This window comes from Cebus imitator, unplaced genomic scaffold (assembly GCF_001604975.1).
Source record: "Cebus imitator isolate Cc_AM_T3 unplaced genomic scaffold, Cebus_imitator-1.0 Scaffold819, whole genome shotgun sequence".
NCBI lineage: Eukaryota > Metazoa > Chordata > Mammalia > Primates > Cebidae > Cebus > Cebus imitator.
Window position 1 is genome coordinate 132,434 of NW_016108134.1, and position 24,663 is coordinate 157,096.

General features: G+C 47.7%; 1 protein-coding gene across 6 annotated transcripts in view; it reads left to right on the forward strand.

Annotated features, from left to right (window-relative positions):
* Positions 1 to 2,133: 2,133 nt before the first annotated feature.
* The window catches only part of ZNF333 (zinc finger protein 333), a 29,551-nt gene continuing 7,021 nt past the window's right edge, over positions 2,134 to 24,663 (forward strand). For 2 of the 6 annotated variants that reach the window (XM_017520277.2, XM_017520279.2), the window contains exons 1-6: positions 2,134 to 2,384; positions 6,808 to 6,851; positions 8,347 to 8,470; positions 12,442 to 12,524; positions 16,946 to 17,062; positions 18,589 to 18,676. In XM_017520277.2, coding sequence (XP_017375766.1) covers positions 6,849 to 6,851; positions 8,347 to 8,470; positions 12,442 to 12,524; positions 16,946 to 17,062; positions 18,589 to 18,676 — 415 coding nt within the window. In that variant the 5' untranslated portion in view covers positions 2,134 to 2,384; positions 6,808 to 6,848. Of the gene's footprint in view, positions 2,385 to 5,288; positions 5,317 to 6,807; positions 6,852 to 8,346; positions 8,471 to 12,441; positions 12,525 to 16,945; positions 17,063 to 18,588; positions 18,677 to 20,802; positions 21,423 to 24,663 lie in introns of those variants that run through there. The other 4 variants (XM_017520278.2, XM_017520280.2, XM_017520281.2 and 1 more) reach the window with 4 other exon arrangements.

Here is a 24,663-nt window from a genome sequence, read left to right on the forward strand (position 1 = left end):
TTTTTTTTGAGGCTGAGCTTCATCTTGTCGCACAGGCTGCAACCTCTGCCTCCTAGGTTCAAGTGATTCTCCTGCCTCAGCCTCCGGAGTAGCTGGGATTACAGGTGCGTGCCACGCCCAGCCAATTTCTGTATTATTAGTAGAGACCGGGTTTCACCATGTTGGCAAAACTGGCCTTGAATTCCTGACCTCAGGTGATCCGCCCACCTTGGCCTCCTAAAATCCTGGGATTACAGGTGAAAGCCACCTCACCCAGCCTTTTCATATATTTAAAACCATTTTAAATGACTGGCAGAAATTTGTTTACACCAGCATTACCATAAACATGTGAGTAATTTGTTGCATTGCAACATTGTGACAGCTGCCACATCACTAGGTGGTGGGGAATTTTCAGCTCCATTATAACCTTACAGATCACAACTGTGTATGTGGTCTGTGGTTGACCAAAACGTTGTTATGTGGTACATGACTGCACATGTGCCTGATATATAAAGAATACCAGCTGGGCACGGTGGCTCAGGCCTGTAATCCCAGCACTTTGGGAGGCCGAGGCGGGTGGATCACGAGGTCAGGAGATCAAGAACATCCTGGTCAACATGGTGAAACCTTGTCTTTACTAAAAATACAAAAATTAGCGGGGAATGGTGGCATGTGCCTATAATCCCAGCTACTCGTGTGGCTGAGGCAGGAGAATCGCTTGAACCAGGGAGTCGGAGGTTGCAGTGAGCCAAGATGGTGTCACTGCACTCTAGCCTGGAGACAGAGCAAGACCCTGTCTCAAAAAAAAAAAAGAATACTGGGGAACTAGTGACAGTTGTTGTTTCAGGTAAGGAAAATTTAGGAATAGAGTTTAGAGTGAGCCTCCCATTTGAACTTTTCCTATAGGTATTATGTGTACTACATAAGACATAATTTTAAAAAGTCAGATCTATGTCTTAAACAGTTTCATACATCTTAGGTTTAGTGAGAAAGGCAGGCTGTAGAAGAAACAAAAATACATTATCTTATTTTTAGACTAAATAAAGTTGACCCTTGAACAACAAAGGTTTGAATTGTGGCTATCCCCTTACAGGCAAATTTCTTTCTACCTCTGTCCTCCCTGGGACAGCAAGACCAACCCCTCCCCTTCCTCAGCCTACTCAGGGTGAAGCTGACGATGAAGACATTTATTTATGATCTTTATGATCACTTCATAAAGAAGATAAAATACATTTTCTCTTCTTCATGATTTTCTTAATAACACTGTCTTTTCTCTGAGGTTAGTTTATTGTAAAAATATGGCATATAATACATATATATGCAAAGGATGTGTTAACCAACTTTATGTTATTGGTAAGGCTTCTGGTTAAAAGTAGTCTATGAGTAGGTAAGTTTTTGGGGAGTCAAAAGTTAGAAGTGAATTTTCCACTGCAAAGGGTGGCACCCCAACCTCTGTTGCCTAAGGGTCAGCCATATATAAAAATACAAAAACATTCTTAATATGGGTATATTTTTGTAGGGGATTGGATTAAGCCCTTGGATAAAGGTGGAAGGGGTTGGAGAGAAAGGAAGGAGAAAGGATGAGTTAAATATTGAGTATCCCTAAAGAGCCCTGGGGGAGGTGGGATGTCCCCTCTCCACCCTCCAAACCCAAGTCCCGTCATCCTGCCCTCCGAGGGCAAGCTCTGCCCCCATTTCCACCCCAAGCACAGGCCCCGCTCCATCTCTGCACCTAGGGCGCACACCCTGCCCCTACCACCGCCACCACCCTCCAAACCAAAGCCCCGCCCACTCCACCATTGGGGTGCAAGCCCCTCCCATCTGCCCTCTGAATGGCACCGTCTCAAAAAAAAAAAAACAAAAAAACAAAAAGGAGAGTTTAAAAATTTTTTATTTTTTATGTTTCAAAGTTTTACTTCTGTGGGCATTAAGTTTTTTACTGTGAGGTGAGGGTATCTTAAAGAAAGCTATTTCTCAGTTATTTCACAAATATTATTATCAAGGAAAATAATACTATTATTAAAAGCAAGCCACACCCCCACCCCACCCCAGCACAGGCCCCGCACCGCTTCTGCCCCTGGGACCAAGCCCCACCCCTATCCCCGTCCCTCGGACATAGGCTCCGCCCCCAGCACCACCCTCCCTGCCCGGTGGGACCCCACTCCAGAGCCTAACTTCATCCCCGGATAGGAATACTAGAATTTCTTCTTGGAGGCTAAATAAAGAAGAGGTTAGTTCTTCTGCCGCCGCCTAAGGCTCCTCTGGCCACAACAGCCGGAGGCATAGCTACTTCCGCTCCCAGCGGCCCTGAGACCGGAAGCGGAAGTGTGCGCGGCGGTGACCGTCTGCGGCTGAGCTGTGATGCGCGGCGCGGCGAGGTGGGAGTGTCTCCGGCTGGTCTGCAGGTGTGGCCCGGCCCCTAGGGAGGGCGGGGAGGGCTCTGCCGGCGCCGGGAGGGGCTGGAGGGCCTAGAACAGCTCTGGGGGTCTGAGGTGCTTCCTCCTTGCCGTCACCCGGGGGCGGTGTGAGGCCCACACTGCCAGAGCCTCGCATCTAGGCGCCCACTCCCCGGTCTCTTGTTGTCAGCTATCCCCCGTCCGGGCAGACAGGGTTGTTGCCCTGTTAAAAGGGAAATCTCAAACAATTCTGATCCCACAGCTAAGGAATGTGGTAGTACCGGCGCCAGCCGTCACCTGTCCTTCTCAATTTTTAGGGAAAGTGCATGAAGAGGGCCCTGCCTTATCTATAGTATGCAAGATAACTGCGAGTTAGTAATTCACGTTTTATATGATATGATACTTAATATTATATAGCTTTGCAACGGGAAAGTGACGTCTGGGTTCACATTTGCGAATTGTAGGGCTGAGGGCCCCACAGGGTCGTGGGGTGAGCCTTATGTTGTGCTGAGGCGCAGGATCCGAGAAATAAAGAGAGGACACAGAAGTACAAGAAAAACGCAGCTGGGCTCAGGGGGCCCCGCCACCATAAGGGGAATCAGGTGAGGCCCTGAATGTCCAGAAGCGTGAGTATTTATTGTATTTAGGTTAGGGTGCAGGGCAGCGAGTGAAATCGTCTTTAAGGATAATGATAGGCTTGTGAGCAATAAAACATGGGGTCCACCCCATTAGGTCACCTAGGCCAGGAGGTGGACAGTGCGCAGCAAGGGTCCCGTTCCCATGAAGGCAAGGTCCATGTGCAGTAAGGGGTCCACTCCCATTAGGTCACCGAGGCTTGAAGGTGGGCCGTGTGCAGTGAAGAGGGTGCAGTGTGCAATACTTCTATTTATGGGCAAACTGCTTCTAAGAAGAGTTATAGGAGAATGCTTTAAGTCACATAGCAGTGACAGAGCTGTCAAGGTTACCGCCACCTTCTGGCAGCTTTCAATGGGTTCTATGGGAAGATGCTTTTCAAGCAGCACAGTAGCAAGAGCTGTTAAAGTTCATAGTCACCAAGGTGGATTGCCGTTCTGAGGGCAGCCTTCCACAAGAACTGGAGCAAGGTCCTACAACTCCTTTATCAGGAGGAGTGGCTCTTGCCTCAAGCCTGTGGTACAGCGGGTATCTTTACGACACTGAATGCTGCTGCCTGGGCCGTGGATTCCTGTCCTGGTATAACTGTTTGTCCCTTAAATCATGCTCTGCACTGTGTTTGCTCTAGGCATTCCTCCGATTATAAGGTGTTTACTCCTTAATTCATGGTCTGTACTGTGTCCGCTCTAGGCATTCCTCCGATTATGAACTAAGATATAATTATAGGTATATATGTAGGGAAATATTCTTTAGGCACTCATACTATCAACTATTATATGATTATATATAGAGAATTATATAAAGGGAGCCCTATTTCTATAAACTAATATATGATTATAAAAGGAAATAGCTGAGTAGTAACACTATAAAGTGAGATTTTCCTCAAGACCTAACTGTGCCAGGGTTCTGCTTAGCTCTCATTCCTTGGTGCCTATATGGGGCGTTACCCACACAAATTGGTTTAATTGATTGGCCAAATTTACTTAAAAAATGGAATGCATCCTCCATTAAGGAATGAATTAGATGAAGAGAGGTTTTCCTTTTTTTTTTTTTTTTTTGAGACTGTTTGAAGTCTTTTAGCTTAATATGTTAGCTTGGCTTTGCATCTCTTCCTTTTTCCTTAACTTTTTCTTTCTTCTTTTCTTTCTCATAAGAGAGCTTTTGGCCAGGTGTGGTGGCTCACACCTGTAATCTCAGCCCTTTGGGAGGCCGAGCTGGGAGGATCATTTGAGGTCAGGAGCTCAAGACCCTCCTGGCCAACATGGTGAAACCCTGTCTCTACTAAAAATACAAGAATTAGCGAGGCATAGAGGCAGGCGCCTGTAATCCCAGTTACTTGAGAAGCTGAGGCAGGAGAATCGCTTGAACCCTGGAGGCAGAGGTTGCAGTGAGCCAAGATTGCGCCACTGCACTCCAGCTTGGGTGACAGAACAAGATTCCGTCTCAAAAGAAAACAACAACAGCAGCAACAAAACAAAAAAGAGAGTTTAAATTTTTTTTTGTTTTTTCTTTATTTTTTATGTTTGAGACCTTTTAATTTTTGACTTTTACTTCTGCTGTGGGGATCAAGTTTTTCACTGGTGAAAAACTTGATGAGGTGAGGGTATCTTAAGAAAAGCCATTTCTCAGTTATTTCACAAATATTATCAAGGAAAAGTAAGGCTATTATTCAGATCTTTTCAAGTTGGCTCCAGGCCTTCCCCCAAGCATGTGAATCACAGAGCTTCAAAATGTATGGGACTTCAGGGAAAAGATGGTAGAAACTTTGTTAGTACTGGGAATTCAAATTGAGTTAGACATAAGTGGGATGTCTTTTTAAATAATGGTGTAAAAGCTCATGTCTAGTGAGAAATGAGGAAAAAATTAACTCCAGAGGAAAATTATGCATCGGATTTCAGTTTTATGAGTGAGGTGTTTGTTTCCAAAAAGAATATATACCCTTGCCTTGTCTTTTCAGAAATAATTAATATTGTTCCTTAAAGATACCTGAAACTTGTGATTATGGCTTGTGAAAGACAGGCTTTAAGTTATTCTTATATTTGATTTTTGTGGTGTCATATTCTTTTTTTTTTTTTGAGACAGAGAGTTTTGCTTTTGTTGCCCAGGCTGGAGTGCAGTGGTGGGATTTAGGGTCATTGCAACCTCCACTTTCCAGTTTCAAGCGATTCTCCTGCCTCAGCCTCCTGAGTAACTGGGATTACAGACGCCTGCCACCACGCCCAGTTTCACCATATTGGCCAGGCTGGTCTTGAACTCCTGACCTCAAGTGATCCACCTCCCTTGGCCTTCCAAAGTGCTGGGATTACAGGTGTGAGCCACCACTCCTGGCCACCTGGGCCTGATTCTAAGTCCATGGGGAAGCCACTGAAGTTTTAAGTAGGGGAGTGACATGATTATATTTGTGATGTAAACAAAATACCAATTCCTGGATTGAGCATGGAGTTTAGGATGGACAAGGATAAATGCAGAGTCAATATGGGAGGTTGGAGAAGTTCAGGACTTGGATGATGGTAGCTGGGGCTTGATGATTGTGGAACTGGAAAAGTTGGAATGTTTGAGATGCCTGTAGAAGGTAGAATTGAGAGAATTCAATGATTGATCCATTCTCTTTACCACATAAGCAAGGTCTGTAAATTGTGACCAGTGGGCTAAATCTAGTCTGATGCTGGCTTATATCAATAAAGTTTTATTGGAACATATTTGTTCATGTGGCTATTTTTGCCCTATGACCATATGGCCCACAAATCCTAAGACATTTATTACTTAGTCCTTTGCAGAAAACGTTTACCAACCCCTGATATGTAAAGTACTTAGTATTCATTACGCACTGTGCTAGTGACTGGATGTGGAGTTCTGAAAAAAGTGGTTATAGGTCTATACTTAAAAAGTCTCTGTCAGGCTGGGTGTGGTGGCTCAGGAATGTAACCCCAGCACTTTGGGAGGCCTAGGCAGGTGGATCACCTGAAGTCAGGAGTTCGAGACCAACCTGGCCAAAATGGTGAAACCCCATCTCTACTAAAAATACAAACATTAGCTGGGCGTGGTGACGCATGCCTGTAATCCCAGTTACTCGGAAGGCTGAGGCAGGAGAATCACCTGAACCCGGGAGGCAGAGGCTGCGCGGTGCACTCCAGCCTGAGCAACAGAGTGGGACTCAAAAAAAAACAAGTTTTATCATAGTTGGTGAAGACAGAGAGACAAAAATCATTTAAGAAATAAATATCAGGCCAGACACGGTGGCTCATGCCTATAATCCCAGCACTTTGGGAGGCCAAGGCAGGGGATCACCTGAGATTGGGAGTTTGAGACCAGCCTGGCCAACATGGCGAAACCCCGTCTCTACTAAAAATACAAATTTTAGCTGGGCGTGGTGGCACATGCCTGTAATCCAAGATACTCGGGAGGCTGAGGCAGGAGAATCGCTTGAACTGGGGAAGCAGAGGTTGCAGCGAGTTGAGATCGTTCCATTGCACTTCAGCCTGGGCAACAAGAGCAGAACTCTGTCTCAAGAAAAAAAAGAAAGAAAGAAATATCAAACGACATCTTCATACGGGCAGTAGAGGAAAGGTAGAGGATCTTGAGGGGAGCTAGGAGGAAAAATGATCCTTTGATGACATAGGAAGTGCTGGTAGAAGTCACCAGGGGCTGTTGTTTCAAAGATGGCTCAGGGCCCAACATGTTGCTTATGGAGATACATGTCCTATAAGGGTTTTTGGTGTGGCCACTCTGCTGGAGACGCCCCAAAATGCTCTGCTTCTGTCCTTATGCCTTCTTGACCTCAGTATCTCTTCTGTTGCAGGAAGGACACCCACTGAGACCTCAAACCCTGGCTCCAGTGTCATGGTGAGGAAGCTGGGGGACTCTGATGACTGAAGGGGTGGATAAGTAGGATAACTGTGTCCTCTGGGCCCTGTCTCCTCTCTTCCCACTTCCCTTGCCAACTGAGAAATAAAGTGGGGGTGGAGTGAGGTGTATCCTCATCCCTGCCCTGGGGGACCTAGGGATGTCCTTCTGTACCTGACCTCTAGAGGGAAACCAGCATGAAGGAAGAGTCCCACAACAGACCCCGGGGCTCTGAGCAGAGCTCTCCAGAGCCAGCCTTGCCATCCCTGGTGAGACCTGTTGAAAACACACATGGCCATGTAAATATAAATTAACCTTGAATTAATTAATATTCAAAACGTTTAGCCAGGCATGGTTGTGTGCACCTGGAATCGCAGCTACTTGGGAGGCTGAGGTGGGATGATAGCTTGAGTCCAGGAGATTGAGGCTGCATCGAGCTAGGACAGTGACCTTGTACTGCAGCCTGGGCTGCAGAGTAAATCCCTGTCTCAAAAAAAAAAAAAAAAAATTGAAAAATTAAAGTGCTCAGTTTCTCAGTCTCCCAGCCACATTGTTCAACAGCCACGTGTGCTGGTAACCCCTTTCTGGAAAGTGCAGGCATGGAACATTTCCATCATCACAGAGTGCTGTCTGTTGGGCAGTGCTGCTCTAAGGAATTCTGTAATTAAAAGGCCATAAAGGTTGTGGTGGCTCATGCCTGTAATCCCAGCACTTTGGGAAGCCAAGGAGGGTAGATCACTTGAGGCCAGGAGTTCAAGACCAGCCTGGCCAACATGGTGAAACCCTGTCCCTACTAAAAATACAAAAAAATTAGCTGGGTGTGGTGGCGGGCGCCTGTAATCCCAGCTATCAGGGAGGCTGAGGCAGGAGAATTGCTTGAACCCAGGAAGTGAAAGTTGCAGTGAGCCGAGATCACACCACTGCACTCCAGCCTGGGTGACAGAGCAAGACTCCATCTTAAAAAAAAAGTTATCAGATGCAGTAATGCAATGGAAGTCCTACTTTCACAGTTATAAAAGATTATTAAGGACGTAAGTCTTGGGGGATCCAGGGACTTCACAGAAATTAAGCGGTCAAGCCCAAATTTGTGATATCACAATAAGGAGTTTAAGAAAAACTCTCTAAGCCGGGAAGGACAGGCCCTGCCATCACAGGTCAGTGGAGTTACAAAGAAAGCCAAACGTACACTTTAGGATTTGTCCAAGTGTTAAAAGAACGTAAACATTTCAGCTTGGTGGCCCATGTGATCTGTGTTACAACTACTCAGTTCTGCCATTGTGGTCCATTGTGGCCTAAAAACAGCCACAGCCATAGGTGCATTGTCAATAAATGGATGCGGCTGTCTCCAAGAAAACATTATTTACAAAAAGAGGTAGTGGGCTGGATTTTCCGTGCCTGCCATTTCTGAACAACCTCTCTTCCCCAGTGATAACCAGTCGTTCTGCTCAGTGGTGGGGGTAGTCTTTGCCGAGCCGGAACGTGTGTGCTGTTTTAGGAATCAGTCACCTTTGAGGATGTGGCCGTGGAGTTCATCCAGGAGTGGGCGTTGCTGGACAGTGCGCGGAGGAACCTGTGCAGATACGGGATGCTGGACAAGTGCAGGAGCCTGGCCTCCAGGGGTAAGGCTGGCGTCACATGGCTCCTTCCCGTACGCAGGCACTAAGTGCTTCTTTATTGCCTGCCATGTGAACAAGACGAATGTGGCTTAGGCTTTGTCACAGGATGACAAAGCTTCATCCATTGCACTCACTTCTTTTTCTCCCTCTGCTCCAAGGGGCTGAGGCTCTCTCACCTTGGAAGTCTGGGGCCAAGTTCAAGGAAACCCAAACAGGGCCTTTCTCAGCCCCTTGGAGCAGAGGGGAGGGTGTTTGTGGGTTGGGTCCTGAGTTCGTTAGCTCAGGCAAGATCCCTCTGCCTGAGCTAAGATGGGCAAGATCCCTCTGCTCCCCATCACACTTGCTCAGCCCAGGGAATCTAAAGCCCACGTTGAAGCTGAAGGAGAGTTGGAGTTGAACAACAAGAGTTTGTTTTCCCCTGTAAGTTCTCCCTCCCTCAGCACCTGTGTCTTTCTTCACGTGCAGAATCTCCACTCTTGTCACCTAGGCTTGAGTGCAATGGTGCGATCTCGGCTCATTGCAACCTCTGGCTCCTGGGTTTAAGTGATTCTGTTCTCCTGCCTCAGCCTCCCAAGTAGCTGGGATTATAGGCATGTGCCAGCACACCCGGCTAATTTTGTATTTTTAGTAGAGATGGGGTTTCTCTATGTTGGTCAGGCTGGTCTCAAACTCCTGACCTCAGGTGATCCATCTGCCTTGGCCTCTCAAAGTGCTGGGATTACAGGTGTGGGCCACTGCACCCAGCCTTGGAGTGAGGTTTCTCAAGTTCCTTTAGCTTCTCTTTTGTTTTCGCTTTCTAGCCCCCTTCTCCTACTTTCCTTTGGTCTCAGAAAAAGATTTGTTCTAGTTCCTCTTAAAAAAAAAAAAATTAGAGGGCCAGGCCTGGTGGCTCATGCATGTAATCCCAGCACTTTGGGAGGCTGAGGCTGGCAGATCACCTGTCAGGAGTTTGAGACCAGCCTGGTCAACATGGCAAAATCCTGTCTCTACTAAAAATACAAAAGTTATCCAGGCATGGTAGGGTGTACCTGTAATCCCAGCTACTTGGGGGGCTGAGGCATGAGAATTGCTTGAACATGGGAAGTGGAGGTTGCAGTGAGCCGAGATCGCACCATTGCAGTCCAGCCTAGGGACACAGTGAGAATCTGCCTCCAGAAAAAAATAAAACAAAACAACAACCAAAAAAGTTAGAGCTATAAGTCACACACCATGAAATTCACCCCTTTAAAATGTGCAGTTCAGTGGTTCACAGCCTTGTGTAACCATCACCACTACCTAATTCCAGAACATTTTAATCACCTCAAATAGAAACCCTGTCGCCATGAGCAGCTACTCCCCATTACCCCTTCCCTCAGCCCCTGGCAGCCTCTCATCTGCTTTCTGTCTTTATGGTTTGTCGTATATAGACATTTGTGTAGTGGAAATCGTATCATAAGTAGCCTTTGGCATGATAATTTTGTGTTGCAAATAAGTTACAGACTGGGTAATTTATAAACAATGGAAGTTTATTTGACTCCTGGTTCTGGGGGCTGGAAAGTCTAAGGTTGAGGGGCTGCGTCTGGTTAGGGCCTTCTTGCCGTGTTGTAACATGGTGGAAGACATCACGTTGCAAGGGAACAAGAGAGGGCCAGACTTGTTTTTATAGCAAGGCCACTCTTGAGATAACTCACTCCCTTCTGAAATAAACCACATGAATCCATCCATGAGGGTGGATCCCTCATGACCTCATCACTTTTTTTTTTTGAGACGGAGTCTCACATTGCCGCTAGGCTGGAGTACAATGGTGTGATCTAAGCTCAGTGCAGTCTCTGCCTCACATGTTCAAGTGATTCTCCAGCCTCAGCCTCCTGAGTAGCTGGGACTACAGGTGCACATCACCATGCCCAGTTAATTTTTTTGTATTTTAGTAGAGTTGGGGTTTCACCATGTTGGCCAAGATGGTCTCCATCTCCTGGCCTTTTAATCCGCCTGCCTCCGCGACCTCATCACCTTTTAAAGGTCCCAGCTCTCAATACTGTTGTATAGGGAATTGCTTCCAATCCATGAACTTTGGAGGATGCACTTAAACTATCTGTCTTCTTTCACTTAGCATCATGTTTTCCAGATCCATCCACGTTGTAGCATGAATCAGAACTTCATTCCTTCTTAAGGCTGAATAATATATATTGGATGGATAAGCTACATTTTGACTGTTCATTCAGTTGATAGACAGTTGGATTGTTTCTACTTTTTAGCTATTATGAATAATGTTGCTGGGAACATTTGTGCACAATATTTGTTTTTGTTTTTTGGAGATAGGGTCTTGTCCTGTTGCCCAGGCTGGAGTGCAGTGGTGGGATCACAGCTCACTGCAGCCTCAGCCTCTTGGGCTAAAGTGATCCTCTCACCTCAGCCTCTTGAGTAGCTGGGACCACAGGTACATGCCATCATGTCTGGCTCATTTTTAATTATTTTTGTAGAGACCGTTCTTCCTGTGTTGCCCAGGCTGGTCTTGAACTCCTGGTCTCAGGTGATCCTCCTACCTTGGCCTCCCAGAGTAGTGGGATTACAGGCATGCACCACTGTGCCTGGCCTTGTGTACAAGATTTATGTAGACATGTTTTTAATTCTTTTAGTTATACACTGAGGAGTGGAATTGCTGAGTCACATGGTAACGCTATGCCTAACTTCTTGAGGAGTTATACCACTTTCCAAAACAGGTGCACCATTTTACGTTCCCACTGGTGGCAATGAGGGTTGGGATTCTCGACATTCTCACCCATACTGTCATCCACTTCTTTAAATATAACCTTTCTTTAAATGTAACCTTTAAGTGTAACCCTTTAAAAATGTAACCTTTCTTTAACTGTAAGCTCTTCTTTAAATGTAACCTTTCTTTGTATGTTCTTGGTGTAGTTCTTTCTTGCTCTTTTTTTCTTTTTTTTTTTTTTTTTTTTTTTTTTTTTTTTTGCTTTTTAGGTTTTGGGGTACATGTGAAGAACATGCAAAATTGTTGCATAGGAACACACGTGGCAGTGTGATTTGCTGCCTTCCTCCCCATCACCTACTTCTGGCATTTCTCCCCTTGCTATCTCTCCTTGCTCTTTTTTTCTAATAACATCTGTTTTCTGAAAGTAGTATCAGTCCTCATAGAATTTTTAGCTAGGAATTTACCTCTCATTTCCCCCTCAGTCTACACATAGCTCCCTACGCAGATGCTGCCTTCCCTTTCAGGATCTTCCCAAGTCTAGGGTCAATATTAAAAGAAAAAGCCGGACTGGGAGCGGTGGCTTATGCCTGTAGTCTCACCACTTTGGGAGGCAAGGTGGGTGGATCACCTCGGGTCATGAGTTTGAGACCAGCTTGGCCAACATGGTGAAACCCTGTTTCTATTAAAAATACAAAAATTAGCTGGGCGTGGTGGTGTGCACCTGCAATCCCAGTTACTCAGGAGGCTGAGGCACAAGAATTAATTGAACCTGGGAGGTGGAGGTTGCAGTGAGCTGAGATTGCGCCACTGTATTCCAGCCTGGGTGACAGATCAAGACTCCATCTCAAAAAAAAAAAAAATTAGCTGGACATGGTGGTGCATGCCTGTAATCGCAGCTGCTTGAACCTGGGAGGTGGAGGTTGCAGTGAGCCAAGATCTCACCACTGCATTCCAGCATGGGTGACAGAGTGAGACCCTGTCTCAAAAATAAAATGAAAAGAAAATGTCTGTGTGTGTACACACATACATGAATATATATTTTCAATTTTATGCCACCGTTTCTTTTTGATAGGAATTCATTTTTTTCTCAATTCATTTCCGATTGGAAATCTGAACTTGGAGATATATGTATTCAGTATTAAAACTTGAATATTTACATTCAATATTAAAAGAAAAAGCCTATGTGTGTAGAGTGTGGATACATATTCACATTTGTGAATGTATATTTTCAATTTAATGTCACTATTTCTTTGTGATAATTCATTTTTTCCTCTATTCATTTCAGCCTGGGAATCTCAACTTAAACCCAAAGAGTTGCCTTCTATGCGGGATATTTTGGAAGAAGCATCCTCCAGGGACATGCAAATGGTAAGATGTCTGGGGTTTTCCCTGGCTCCCAGCACAGGAGAAGTTGCGGGACACGTGAGGTAGAAATACAGGACCAGTGCCAGGGAGATGTTAGCAGCATGGGTGTCTCTTGGAAGGGAGACAGTATCTGAGGGGAGTGTCTGTGACTTCAAGATTTTTTTTTTCTTTTTTTTTTTTGAGACAGAGTCTTGCTCGGTCACCCAGGCTGGAGTGCAGTGGCACGATCTCGGCTTATTGCAGCTTCTGCCTCCTGGGTTCAAGTGATTCTCCTGCTTCAGCCCCCTGAGTACCTGGGACTGCAGGTGTGCACCACCATGCCTGGATAATTTTTGTATTTTTTGGTAGAGACAAGAGTTTCACTGTGTTGGCCAGGCTGGTCTCAAACTCCTGGCCTTAAGTGATCTACCTGCCTCTAGAACCCTTTTTTCCTAGGTTTCCTGAAGGAAACATTTTAGTAAATGTGAGTCAGACATTGAGTGTGTGAAATATGACTTCCTCTTCAGCAACGGTCGGAAAATCACCTCCTGTTAGAGAAGCCCCATTTTGAATAAGAGGGAGTCCTGTAGGAGAGCTGGCAACACACTCAACTGGAAGAACTCCAGCGGCCTAAACAAGGCCTGGCTTGAAAATGCTGAGAATGTGCTCCTGGCGGGGAGGACCCCTGGGCACTGGCACAGATACTGGCGAGCTTTCCACCATCACTCACCTCTTTTTTTGTTTTTTAAAAGACAGGGCCTCTGTCTTCCACACAGGCTGGAGTGCAGTGGCATGTTCGTGGCTCACTGCAGCCTCAAACTCCTGGGCTCAAGTGATCCTCCTTCTTCAGCCTCCCAAGCCACTGGGACCACAGGCCTAAACCACCAGAGTCACCGTGCTCAGATGCTTTTTTCTCCTTCCTTCCTTCCTTCCTTCCTTCCTTCCTTCCTTCCTCCCTCCCTCCCTCCCTCCCTCCCTCCCTTCCTCCCTTCCTTCCTCTCTCTCTTTCTTTCTCTCTCTCTCTTTCCCTTTCCCTTCCCATACCTTACCTTCCTTACCTTTCTTTCCTTTCTCCCTTTCTTTTCTTTCTGTCTTTCTGACATTGGGGTCTTGCTATGTTGCTTAGGATGATCTTGAACTTCTGGCCTCATGTGATCCTCTCACCTCAGTCTCCCAAGTAGCTGGGACCACAGGTGTGAGCCAGTGGGCCCAGCCATCACTCACCTTTTGTCAGGAGCAAGCTCCACCTGGAGAAAAGGCACCTGATGAGTTGGAAGGAGGCAGGAACAGTTTCTGGAGGAGCTGGAGAGGTGGGGAGAATAAGCTATGAGGGCCAGGTGCCCTCTTCGTTTCTGTGAGCTCTCTCCTTTCAGCACAGTGCTCCAGCACCTTCCACAGAACTCCACAGCCAACCCAGCAAGCCCCTTGTAATGGGTGCTGAGAGTGGCAGGCATGGGGCTTTTGTTACATCAGAGCCTCAGGAAATAGGTGGTCACAGACTATTCTGAGTGAGTAGAGGGGGTCCACCTGTGGACACATGTAGAGAAGCTCAGCAAGTTCAACCCTGAAGACATCCAGCCCTTGAGTAATAGAGGTGGGTTTGGAGCAAGGAGTTGAACTCAGACTAACCGCAGGGACCACAGTCTCAGCTGCCAGGCTCTACTGCCTGATGATCATACAACCTGCCACTGGGTTGATGGTGCTGACCCTTCAGACCCTTCAGGTAGTCCTTCCAGGCCATACCAGGCACCACTGAGCCTTATTGCAATAATTGAGGCCCCATACAGTGGCTCTGAGGCCTCCCTGTCACATGGGGAAAAGTGCTGATGGCCACGGACAGATTGAGTCCTCATGGCCTCCCTCTCTTTGATCAGCTGGTCCAGTGGAGGGACCAGTGAAGAGAGAATAGGAAACTGCTCTTAGAAGAGCCCCCAGGAAGTCAGGCGCAGGGGCTCACCCCTGGAATCCGAGCAACTCAAGAGGCCAAGGCAGGAGGACCTTGGGAGCCCAGGAGTTTGAAACCAGCTTCAGCGACCTAGCAAGAACCCACCTCTGCAAAACATACAAAAATTAGCCATAGCCAGGTGTGGTGGTGTGCACCTGTAGTCCCAGCTACTTGGGAGGGTGAGGTGAGAAAATTCCTTGAGCACAGGAATTCAAGGCTGCAGTGAGCCTTGTGTTCATACCACTGCCTTGGTGATGGAGTGGGATTCTAGCTCAAAAAAGGAAAAATAAATGAAAAAACCCCAAGGGAGGCTGAGGAACAGGCCTCTCCAGGATCAACCCTTCTGTCCCAGGGCCACCCCACAGCTGCCTCTTCTGCAGATGCCCGTCTCTATGAGGCTACAGTGTTGCTGCTTTCATCCTCTGCTGTGTCCCCAGGGCCTGCACTAGCAGTGCCCATGTCTTAGTCTGTTCTTACCCTGCTAATAAAGAGATAGCCAAGACTGGGTCATCTCTAAAGGATGGGGTTTTAATTAACTCACAGTTCAGCATGACTCGGGAGGCCTCAGGAAACTTACAACATGGAGGCAGGGGATGCAAACACATCTTTCACAAGGTGGCAGCAAGGAGAAGTATAAATAAAAGGGGGAAAAGCCCCTTATAAAATCATCAGATCTCGTGAGAACTCACTCTCTATCATGAGAACAGCAGCCTGGGGGAAACTGCCCCATGATTCAGTTATCTTCTACCAGTCCCTCCCATGACATGTGGAGATTATGGGAACTACGATTCAAGATGAGATTTGGGTGGGGACACAGCCAAACCATATCAGCCCAGTATGTATTTGTTGGACAAACAGACGGAACACCTAAAAACAGTTTCTTAAGTAGAATGATCTGTGTCAAAATCATTCTGATGCCAACACTTGTCTCAAAACGTACCCGTGGGATTTTGATTTATGACACAGAGAGGCCAACGTCATTGGAAAATTTTTATTACTTATATTTCTTGGGAGGACAGGGCACACCACACCACACAGGGCCACACAGGGAAGCACAGGGTCAGCCTGGAGGCAGAAAGGAGCAAGGGGATAGCCCAGGCCAGAGCCTTTCTTGGGGTTTCCACAGGAAAGGTGAGGCTGGGCAGGGTAAACTGTGAGTTTGAATAATTCCAGTGGACCCTGGGGGATAGGTGCTGTCCCTGGCTGATTGAGGGCAGAGGAAATATTAGCTGGGTGAGAGTGAGGTAAGGAGCTGGTACAGCCTGTGGGCTCTGGGTCCCAGGGGAGGTAGAGACAAAGTTGGTAGGCAGCTTGGCCCTGTGACTGATGGATGCCCTGTGAACAAGGACAGCATTCCTCTTCAGGACCAAGATATCCCGACCTGTCTTTTTTTGTTTTTTTTGGATGACTTAAACAGCAGAAATTTATTTTCTCACCCTTCTGGAGGCTGGAAGCCCAGGATCAAGGTGTTGGCCGGGTTAGGTTCTCCTGAGGCTTCTCTCTTTGGCTGGCAGGTGGCCATCCTCCTGCTGCCTCTTCACATGGTCACCCCTCTGTACCACACCTTCATGTCTCATAGTCTTTCCAGGGGCTCTGTCCTAACCTCAGTTCTGTCTCTGTATCTGCAGTGTGTTCAATCCTCCATACCCTTGGTGGCAGCTGGTGCCTGCAGTAGGTTGGGATAGTTACTAGGTCTGAGGTCACCAGATGCCAGACCTGTGTACCTTGGCTTTTTTTTTTTTAGACACAGTCTCGCTCTGTTGCCTGGGCTGGAGTGCTGTGGTGTGATCTTAGCTCACTGCAACTTCTGCCTCCCAGGTTCAAGTGATTCTTGTGCTTCAGCCTCCCAAGCAACTGGGACTATAGGCATGCACCATCACACTTGGCTAACATTTGTAATTTTAGTAGAGATGGGTGTATTAGTCTGATTTCATGTTGCTAATAAGGACATACCTGAGACTGGGCAATTTACAAAAGAGAGAGAGGTTTAATTGGACTTACAGTTCCACATGGCCAGGGTAGCCTCACAATCATGGCAGAAGGCAAGGAGGAGCCAGTCATGTCTTATAAGGATGGTAACAGGCAAAGAGACCTAGTTCAGGAAAACTCCCTCCTTATAATAACCTTCAGATCTCTTGAGACTTATTCATTATCACAAGAATAATCATGGGAAAGACCTGCCCCCATGATTCAATTACCTCCCACTGGGTCCCTCCCACAACATGTGGGAATTCAAGATGAGATTTTGGTGGGGACACAGCCAAACCACATCGATGGGGTTTCGCCGTGCTGGCCAGGCTGGTTTGGAACCCCTGGCCTCAAGCATTTCTCCCACCTCAGCCTCCCAAAGTGCTGGGATTACAGGCATGAACCACTGCACCTGGCCCCATTTGCCTTGACTTCTGGCAGCCCTAAACCCCAAACCAAAGGTTTGTTCTCAGGCCGAGAACAGCTATGGTACCACCTCTGTCCTGCTCAGCACCCTCCTCTCTTTTCCCAGGGGCCAGGGCTGTTCCTGAGGATGCAGCTGGTGCCGTCCATGGAAGAGAGGGAGACACCATTGACTCAAGAGGACTGGCCAGCTCTCCAGGAGCCACCTTGGTCTTCGGGATGCATGGTAAGCACAGGAGGGTTCAACTGTGATGGCACCATGTGCAGTCAGGAAAGCCTGGGGTGTGGGGTGTCTGTAAGCTGGGGGAGGAGAGGGAGAGGAGGTGGGTGTCTGGGCCTACATTTGGGAGTTGGGAATCTGTAAGAGGCCCAGGCTGTGGGCTTGGGGTGTTAGAGTCTGTTTCTGTGTTGAATGTACTTGTCCCCAGGGAGATGGCGGGCTCCAGGGTGGGTCCTGGGGGAGGGTCTGACTGCTGGACTGTGAGCCCTGCCTTTCCTGGTCCAGCCTTTTTCCTTTCTGTCCTTCTACCCCAGCCCCACTGCTTCTGTGACCCTGAAACTGACAGGAACTGGCAGGTCCTATGACCTGAGGGCTGGGCAAGGAAGCGTCCAGCCTCAGGGCAGTGAGGACCTCTTGGCTCAGGGCCCTGTATGTCCTCACCAAGGCAGAGAGAGAATGGGAGAGGGATGCTGTAAGGCAGTGGTCCCCAACCCCAGGCCATGGACCAGTACCAGCCCCTCGCCTTTTAGCACCCAGGCCGCAGTGCAGTAGGTGAGTGGCGGGCGAGCATCTGTGCCTGAGCTCCGCCGCCCGTCAGATGAGCAGCAGCACCGAACCCTGTTGTGAATTGCGCATGCGAGGGATTAGGCTGCATGCTCCGTGTAAGAATCTGACTAATGCCTGATGATCTGAGGTGGAACAGTTTCATGCCAAAACCAAACCCCTACCCTGGTTTGTGGAAAAATTGTCTTCCATGAAACTGGTCCCTGGTGCCACAAATGTTGGGGACTGCTGCTGAGGCACATCCTGAGTCCTGCCCTAGGAGAAAAGGCCTCCTCCCACTTGCCCCTGCCCTATTCCCTTACCTGAGGGACCTGCTGCGTGTACCCCCGACCTCCCATCTGCCACCAAGTCCTGCTAGCATTATCTCCAAAATGTAACCCACCTCCAGCTACCCCTCCCATCCCCGCTGCTGCCACCCTGCCCAGAGCCACTGTTAGTTCTCCTGGACTCCAGGTCTGCTCCTGACAGTCACCTGGGCCCCACCCTGGACACAGAGGACAGAGGGATCCCTTAGAACTGCAGGTCAGGTCAGGCGCCTTTCCTGAGTGAGCAGCTGCCAGCAGAGAAGGGTTCAAATCCTACTCCAAGGACTGATATTCCTCCCAGAGAAATTCACTGACTGCCTGCCCCTCATTCACACGGGTCCACTGCCAAGCTCCATTTCCCCTCTGTCCCTCAACCTCCCGGTCGTCTACTCCCCACTTTTTTCCAGCTTTTCCCTGACTTCTGGAGGCTCCCTGGAGTGTGCCATCTCCCCTGGCCTCTCTCCAGGCCATTTTGGATCACAGTGGTTAGCTTTGTACTTAAGGATTGGGTAAAACCCAGCAAGGTGAATGGGCCTGTCTCTTCTTTTATTAATATGTTCCCCAAAGCAGGATCAATCGTGCAGATTCATGTGGGGTGAGCAGGTGTGAGTGGACCTCCTTGGCTTCGTGACTCTAATCTGTGATCCCTGTTACTCTGTCCAGGGACCGAAGGCCGCTGTGCAGATTCAAAGGATGGTGATGCCAGTGCCCACACTGGGCCACCCTGACCCGTGGGTGGCTGGGAATTCTGGTGAGTGAGTGCCATGTGGAACACATGGCCAGAGGGCATTGCTGTCCTTGGGTTCTGTGCAGAAACTTGTAACCCATCCTGCCTGCATTTCGTCTGACTGCAGGCACTGCTGTGGCACCATAGGGAGAGGATACAGAAAGCCTCTCTTCTTATTTGTGTGTTTAAGGGGGAGGGCACTTCCAGTGACAGATCTTTCTGTTAAGAAAGAGAGGGCTTACCCATCCGCAGCAAAGGCCAGATCTCTCTTTGGGCAACAGGAAATTATCGACATGATAATGTCGATTTTGAAAATTGTGATTGAATCTACTAGAAATGGCCTGTGTTTTAACTGTGCTCTTAAAAATGAGGTCCAGGCTGGTTGCAGTGGCTCATGCCTTTAATCCCAGTGCTTTGCAAGGCCTAGGCAGGAGGATTGCTTGAGGCCTGGAGTTCGAGACCAGCCTGGGTAACTTAGTGAGACCCCTAGTTCTACAAAATAAATAAATAAATAAATAAGCCATGGGTAGTACCTCTCAAGTCCCAGCTACTTGAGCGGCTGAGGCAGGAGGATCGCTTGAGTCCAGGAGGTCGAGGCTGATGTGAACTACAATTGCTTTACTGCACTTTCCAGCCTGGGTGACAGAGTGAGTCCCTGTCTAGAAAAAAGAGGTTCAAAGCCACTTCTCTTGAGAAGTGGGGACGAAATTAATTCTAGAAGACAAATAACATTTTAGCTTTAATGATAAAGTATTTTTTTTTCCAGTTTGCCTTCTAGTAAGAATAATAAACTTTGTTTCTTAAAAATGCCATCCACTCTTGTGTTTGGAATCTGTGTTATCTTCTTGATAGGAAACAGTTCTTAGATCTAGGTCATGTGTTGCTCTTCAGTATATTTTTGATAAGCCTTCTGGGCTGGGATTTATTTTGTTACTTCTTTTTTTTTGAGATGGCATCTTGCTCTGTTGCCCGGACTGGAGTGCAGTTGTGTGATCTTGGCTCACTGCAACCTCTGTTTCTCGGGTTCAAGCCATTCTCCTGCCTCAGCCTCCCAAGTAGCTGGGATTACAGGTGTGCATTACCACGCCTGGCTAATTTTTGTATTTTTAGTAGAGACAGGGTTTCACCATGTTGGCCAGGCTGGTCTCGAACTCTTGACCTCAGGTGATCTGCCCACCTTGGCCTCCCAAAGTGCTGGGACCACAGGCGTGAGCCACTGCGCCCGGCCTATTTTGTTACTTCTTGAAGCGGGTGTGACTGTTGGCCGGTGGTGTGATGGGGATGAGGAAACTGTCACAAAGAAAACCCTGACCCTTCCTCTGTGGAACTCACAGTCTGGCTTGGGGGTCAGGGTTTGAAATGAAGAACAGAGTCCAATGTAAGCGTGTTATACAAGGACTTCATCTCAGGGGATGGGGGAGAGTTCTGGGAAAGGATGGATATTTAAGCTTAGGCCAGGGTTTCTCAGCTACAGAACTGCTGAGACTGGGGCCCGTTTGCTGTCAGTTGTGGGGCCGTCCTATGCATTGTGGGATGTTGAATGGCATCCCTGGCCTCAACTCACTAGATGCTAGGAGCACTTTTCCTCTATGTGTTTGCTAGGGCTGCCGTATCAAAGTTCCACCATCCAGGTGGATTAAACAGCAGAAATGTATTGTCTCAGTTCTGGAGGCCAGAAGCTCGAGATCAAGGTGTTGGAACGGTTGGTTCCTTTTGATGCCTCTCCTTGGCGTGTGGATGGCCATCTTCTCTCTGTATCTTCACAGCATCTCCCCTCTGTACATGCCTGTGTCTAGATATCTTCTTCCTGTGATAGGGTTTGGATTTGTGTCCCCGCCTAAATCTCATGTCAAATGGTAATCTCCAGTGTTGGAGGAGGGGCCTGGTGGGAGGTGACTGGATCGTGGGGTTGGATTTTTCCCTTGCTGTTCTCATGATAGTGAGTGAGGTCTCATGAGATCTGGTTGTTTGAAAGTGTGTAGCACCTGCCCCTTCACTCTCTTGCTCCTTCTCCAGCCATATAGTGCGTATCTGTGTCCCCTTTGCCTTCTGCCATGATTGTAAGTTTCCTGAGGCCTCCCCAGCCATGCTTCCTGCACAGCCTGTGAAATCATGAGCCAATTAATCCTCTTTTCTTTATTCAGTCCTCATTCTCAGGTAGTTCTTTATAGCCGTTCGAGAATGGACATCTTCTAAGTACATCTTCTAATACATCTTCTAAGTACACCCATCATATTGGACTAGGGCCCACCCTACTGACATCGTTTTAATTTAATTACCTCTAAAGACTCTATGTTCAAATACGGTTACCAGGGGTGAGATAAGATACCAGGGATTAAGACTTCAACATTTGAATTTTTGGGGTAATACAATTCAGCTTATAACAGCCACATATCCCCTAGTCTTGAAAAGCTAAAACGTCTCTAGATGCTACAGACTGAATTGTCCTCCCTTTCTCCAGAGTTCATGTTGAAGCCCAGTTGTCTCCCCCAAAGGTGCCTGTATTGGAGATGGGGCCTCTAGGGAGGTGATAAAGGTTAAGTTAGGTCATAAGGGTGAAGCCCTGAACCAACAGAACTCATGCCCTTACAAGAAGAGGAAGATACACCAGAGCTTTCTCTCTCCTCTGTAAGGACACAGCCAGAAGGCAGCCATCTGCAAGCCACGAAGAGAGCCCTCACCAGGAACCAACCATGCTGGCATCCTGATTTCAAACTTCCAGCATCTGGAACTGTTAGCAGCAAATTTCTGTTACGTCACCTAGGACATGGTATTTTGGAATGACAGCTCAACACCAGACATTGCTAAATGTCCCCTGGGGGACAAGCCCTGACCTAGACCATGATAAGCACTGTCACATTTAGCTTGGGTTGAGCTGTTGGGTGGTTTGGAGAGAGGATATCAGGCCCAGGAAAACACTGATAACATTCCCCATGGAGCAAGAACCTGTTGCATCCAGGGCTCATGGAAGATGGTGTGAAGGGAGCAGGGAGAAGTGGGGAGAGAGTGATGTGAGCTGATTGAAGAAGGAGTAGGTTCCAGATCGCTTAGTGCTGTGACCAGCTTGGTCATAGAGACCCCAACCCAGGTGGTGCTGAAGGAATGAAGAAACAGAAATAAAGATAGAGTGTAAAAGTGAGGAGCAGAGTGGGACGTCGGGGCTGACAGTGTTTCCCAGCTGACAGCCCAGAGCAGACTCTGACTGATGTATTTATTCTTTGTGAATAAGTGATTATTTTTAATAAGCAGGTGCTCAGTGTTTCTTCATAGAATAAAGAAGAAACCAGACTAGACTAAACAGGCAGCTAGTGCCTGTTCACTACTAAAATAGAAATAAGCTAGAAAGCATTCTTTGTGAGTCAGCAATGGGGGCAAGGTCAGATATCCTGTGTTTTGGGAGCTGGTTTAACTAGTGCATAACTGGTACATACTGCTTACTATTCTAGAAGTTTTCTGCCTGGGGATGGCTCGGTGTTCCTTGCCATTACCTTTCAGCAAACAACATCTACTCCATCACACACATGTCAAGAACTTCTCCCAAGTTCAGGGCTTGGTGTGCAGGAAGAGAACCCTGGCTTATGTTCTAAGCCCACCGAGAGCCAGTGACGTGTTTAGGTGAGTGCTGCAGTGCACTTGTGATTTTAACAGAATCCCACCCCCAGCACCAGGGAGGAGCGTGGGCTCAGGGAGGAAAGCAGTGGTAGATGGAGGCCATCAGGAGTAGAACGGTGCTGGTCTAGACTGGGGGTGAGTGTGGAGGAAGTGTGCTGGGTTCCCCCAAGACCACCCCAGGGTCGATGATCCACTAGGACGACTCACAGCATATGTCGTACTCATGACTGTGATTTATTACTACAAGTGAATATGAAGCAGAATCAGCAAAGGGGTGCTGGACGCAGTGGCTCACGCCTATAATCCCAGGTGTGAGGTGGGAGGATCACCTGAGGTCAGGAGTTCAAGACCAGCCTGGGCAACATGGCGAAACTCCGTCTTTACTAAAAATACAAAAATTAGCTGGGCATGGTGGTGTGCACCTGTAATCCCAGCTACTCAGGAGGCTGAGGCAGGAGAATCGCTTGAACCTGGAAAGCAGAGGTTGCAGTGAGCCGAGATGGTGCTGCTGCACTCCAGCCTGGGTGACAGAGTTTCTTCTATCAGTTAGGGCAGTGGGAACCTTCTTGAAATCCAGGTTCTCAGACTCCACCCAAGGGCCAGCCTTGCAAACACATCTTGCTAAGGAGACCATCAGGGCCATCTGTCTTAACTCCTTTCTGCACAGTAGGGAAGTGAGGAATGATTTAAAACACATAGAGGCCAGGTGTGGTGGCTCATGCCTGTAATCCCAGCACTTTGGGAGTCTGAGGTGGGAGGACTTCTTGAGGCCAGGAGTTTAAGACCAGCCTGGGCAACATAGCAGACCCCATCTCTACAAAATAAGAAAATTAGCCAGGCATGGTTGTGTGCGTGCACCTGTGGTCTTGCTACTCAGGAGGCTGAGGAGGGAGAACTACTTGAGCCCAGAAATTCCAGGCTGCAGTGAACTAGTCCAGCCTGGATGAGAGAGCAAGACCCTGTCTCAAAAAAATTATGGTAGTAATGCATATAAAACATTTAGAGAAGGTCAAGTTAATTTGGTGTTTCATGTATTCATTTACCAATGACATGGAGCGTTTTTGTGCCAAGTAGGGTATCAAGGACAGGGCAGCAAAAGCACCCAGGCTTATTCTTAAAAAGTTTCCAATCCAGTGAGGCTGACAGAAAATAAACACTCATGGCAGCAGTACAAAGTTGGTTACAGATGGGTAAGGGCTGCAAAGAGGGAGAAAGGGTCCTATCAGAGAAAAGGAGAGAAGGGGCTCTTTCTACAGGGGAGGAGACCTCAGGATGGGATACTCTGAGGGGAACATTTCAGTGGATCCAAAAAGAAAAGGCTCGATGTAGGTGTTGGCTGTAGCGGGGATGGATGGGAGAGGGGCTTGGGGTTGACTACTGCCATGTAGAGACCTCATCACTATTTATTCTGATTAGTTGCTGGAAGCTATAGAGTGTCAGAAAGGGGTAAGGTCTCTGATTAAAGACAGGGACAGCACTTCACGAGATTGAGGACATGGTTAGGGAAAGCAGGATTTAGGAGGTTGGTGATGAGGTTTTTTTTTTTTTTTTTTTTTTTTACATAGTCTCGCCCCGTTGCCCAGGCTGGAGTGCAGTGGTGCGATCTTGGCTTACTGCAACCTCCGCCACCTGGGTTCAAGTGATTCTTGTGCTTTAGCTTCCTGGGTGGCTGGGACTACAGATGTGTGCCACCACACCCAGCTAATTTTTGTACTTTTAGTAGAGACAGGGTTTCACCATATTGGCCAGGGTGGTCTCCAACTCCTGACCTCAGGTGATACGCCAGCCTTGGCCTCCCAAAGTGCTGGGATTACAGGTGTGAGCCATTGCACCTGGCCTATTTTTTTTTAATAACAGAAATTTCTGTTTCATAGTTTAAGATACTAGAAGTCCGAAATTGAGGTGTCGACAGGACCGTGTTCCCTCTGATGGCTTGGGGTTGGGGGGCGGGGGTGGATCCTGCACCTGCCTTTTGATGGTGGTCTGCAGCCCTGGTTCTCCTTGGCTGTGGGTGCAGCCCTCCCCTCTCTGCCTGTGTTGCCTCATGGCGATCTTCCTTCTGTGTATCTGTCTCTGTCTCTTCTCTTAGGAGAAACATTGTGTTGGATTAAGGGCCCTGTTGGATTATCCAACTCTCATGTGATCTCAACTTGTTACATCTACAACAATCCTGTTTCCAAATAAGATCACATTTTGAAGTACTGGGGGTTAGGACTTCCCCTTTTCAGGGAGACACAATTCGAGCCATAGCAATCTGTTCTCTAGTCCTGGCAAATTCATGTCCTTCCCAAAATACACTCACTGTGATCCTGACATCCCCCGAGTTTTAATCCATTTCAGCATCAACTCTAAGTGCAAAATCTCATCTAAACACCATCAAGTCAAAGTCTCATCTGATC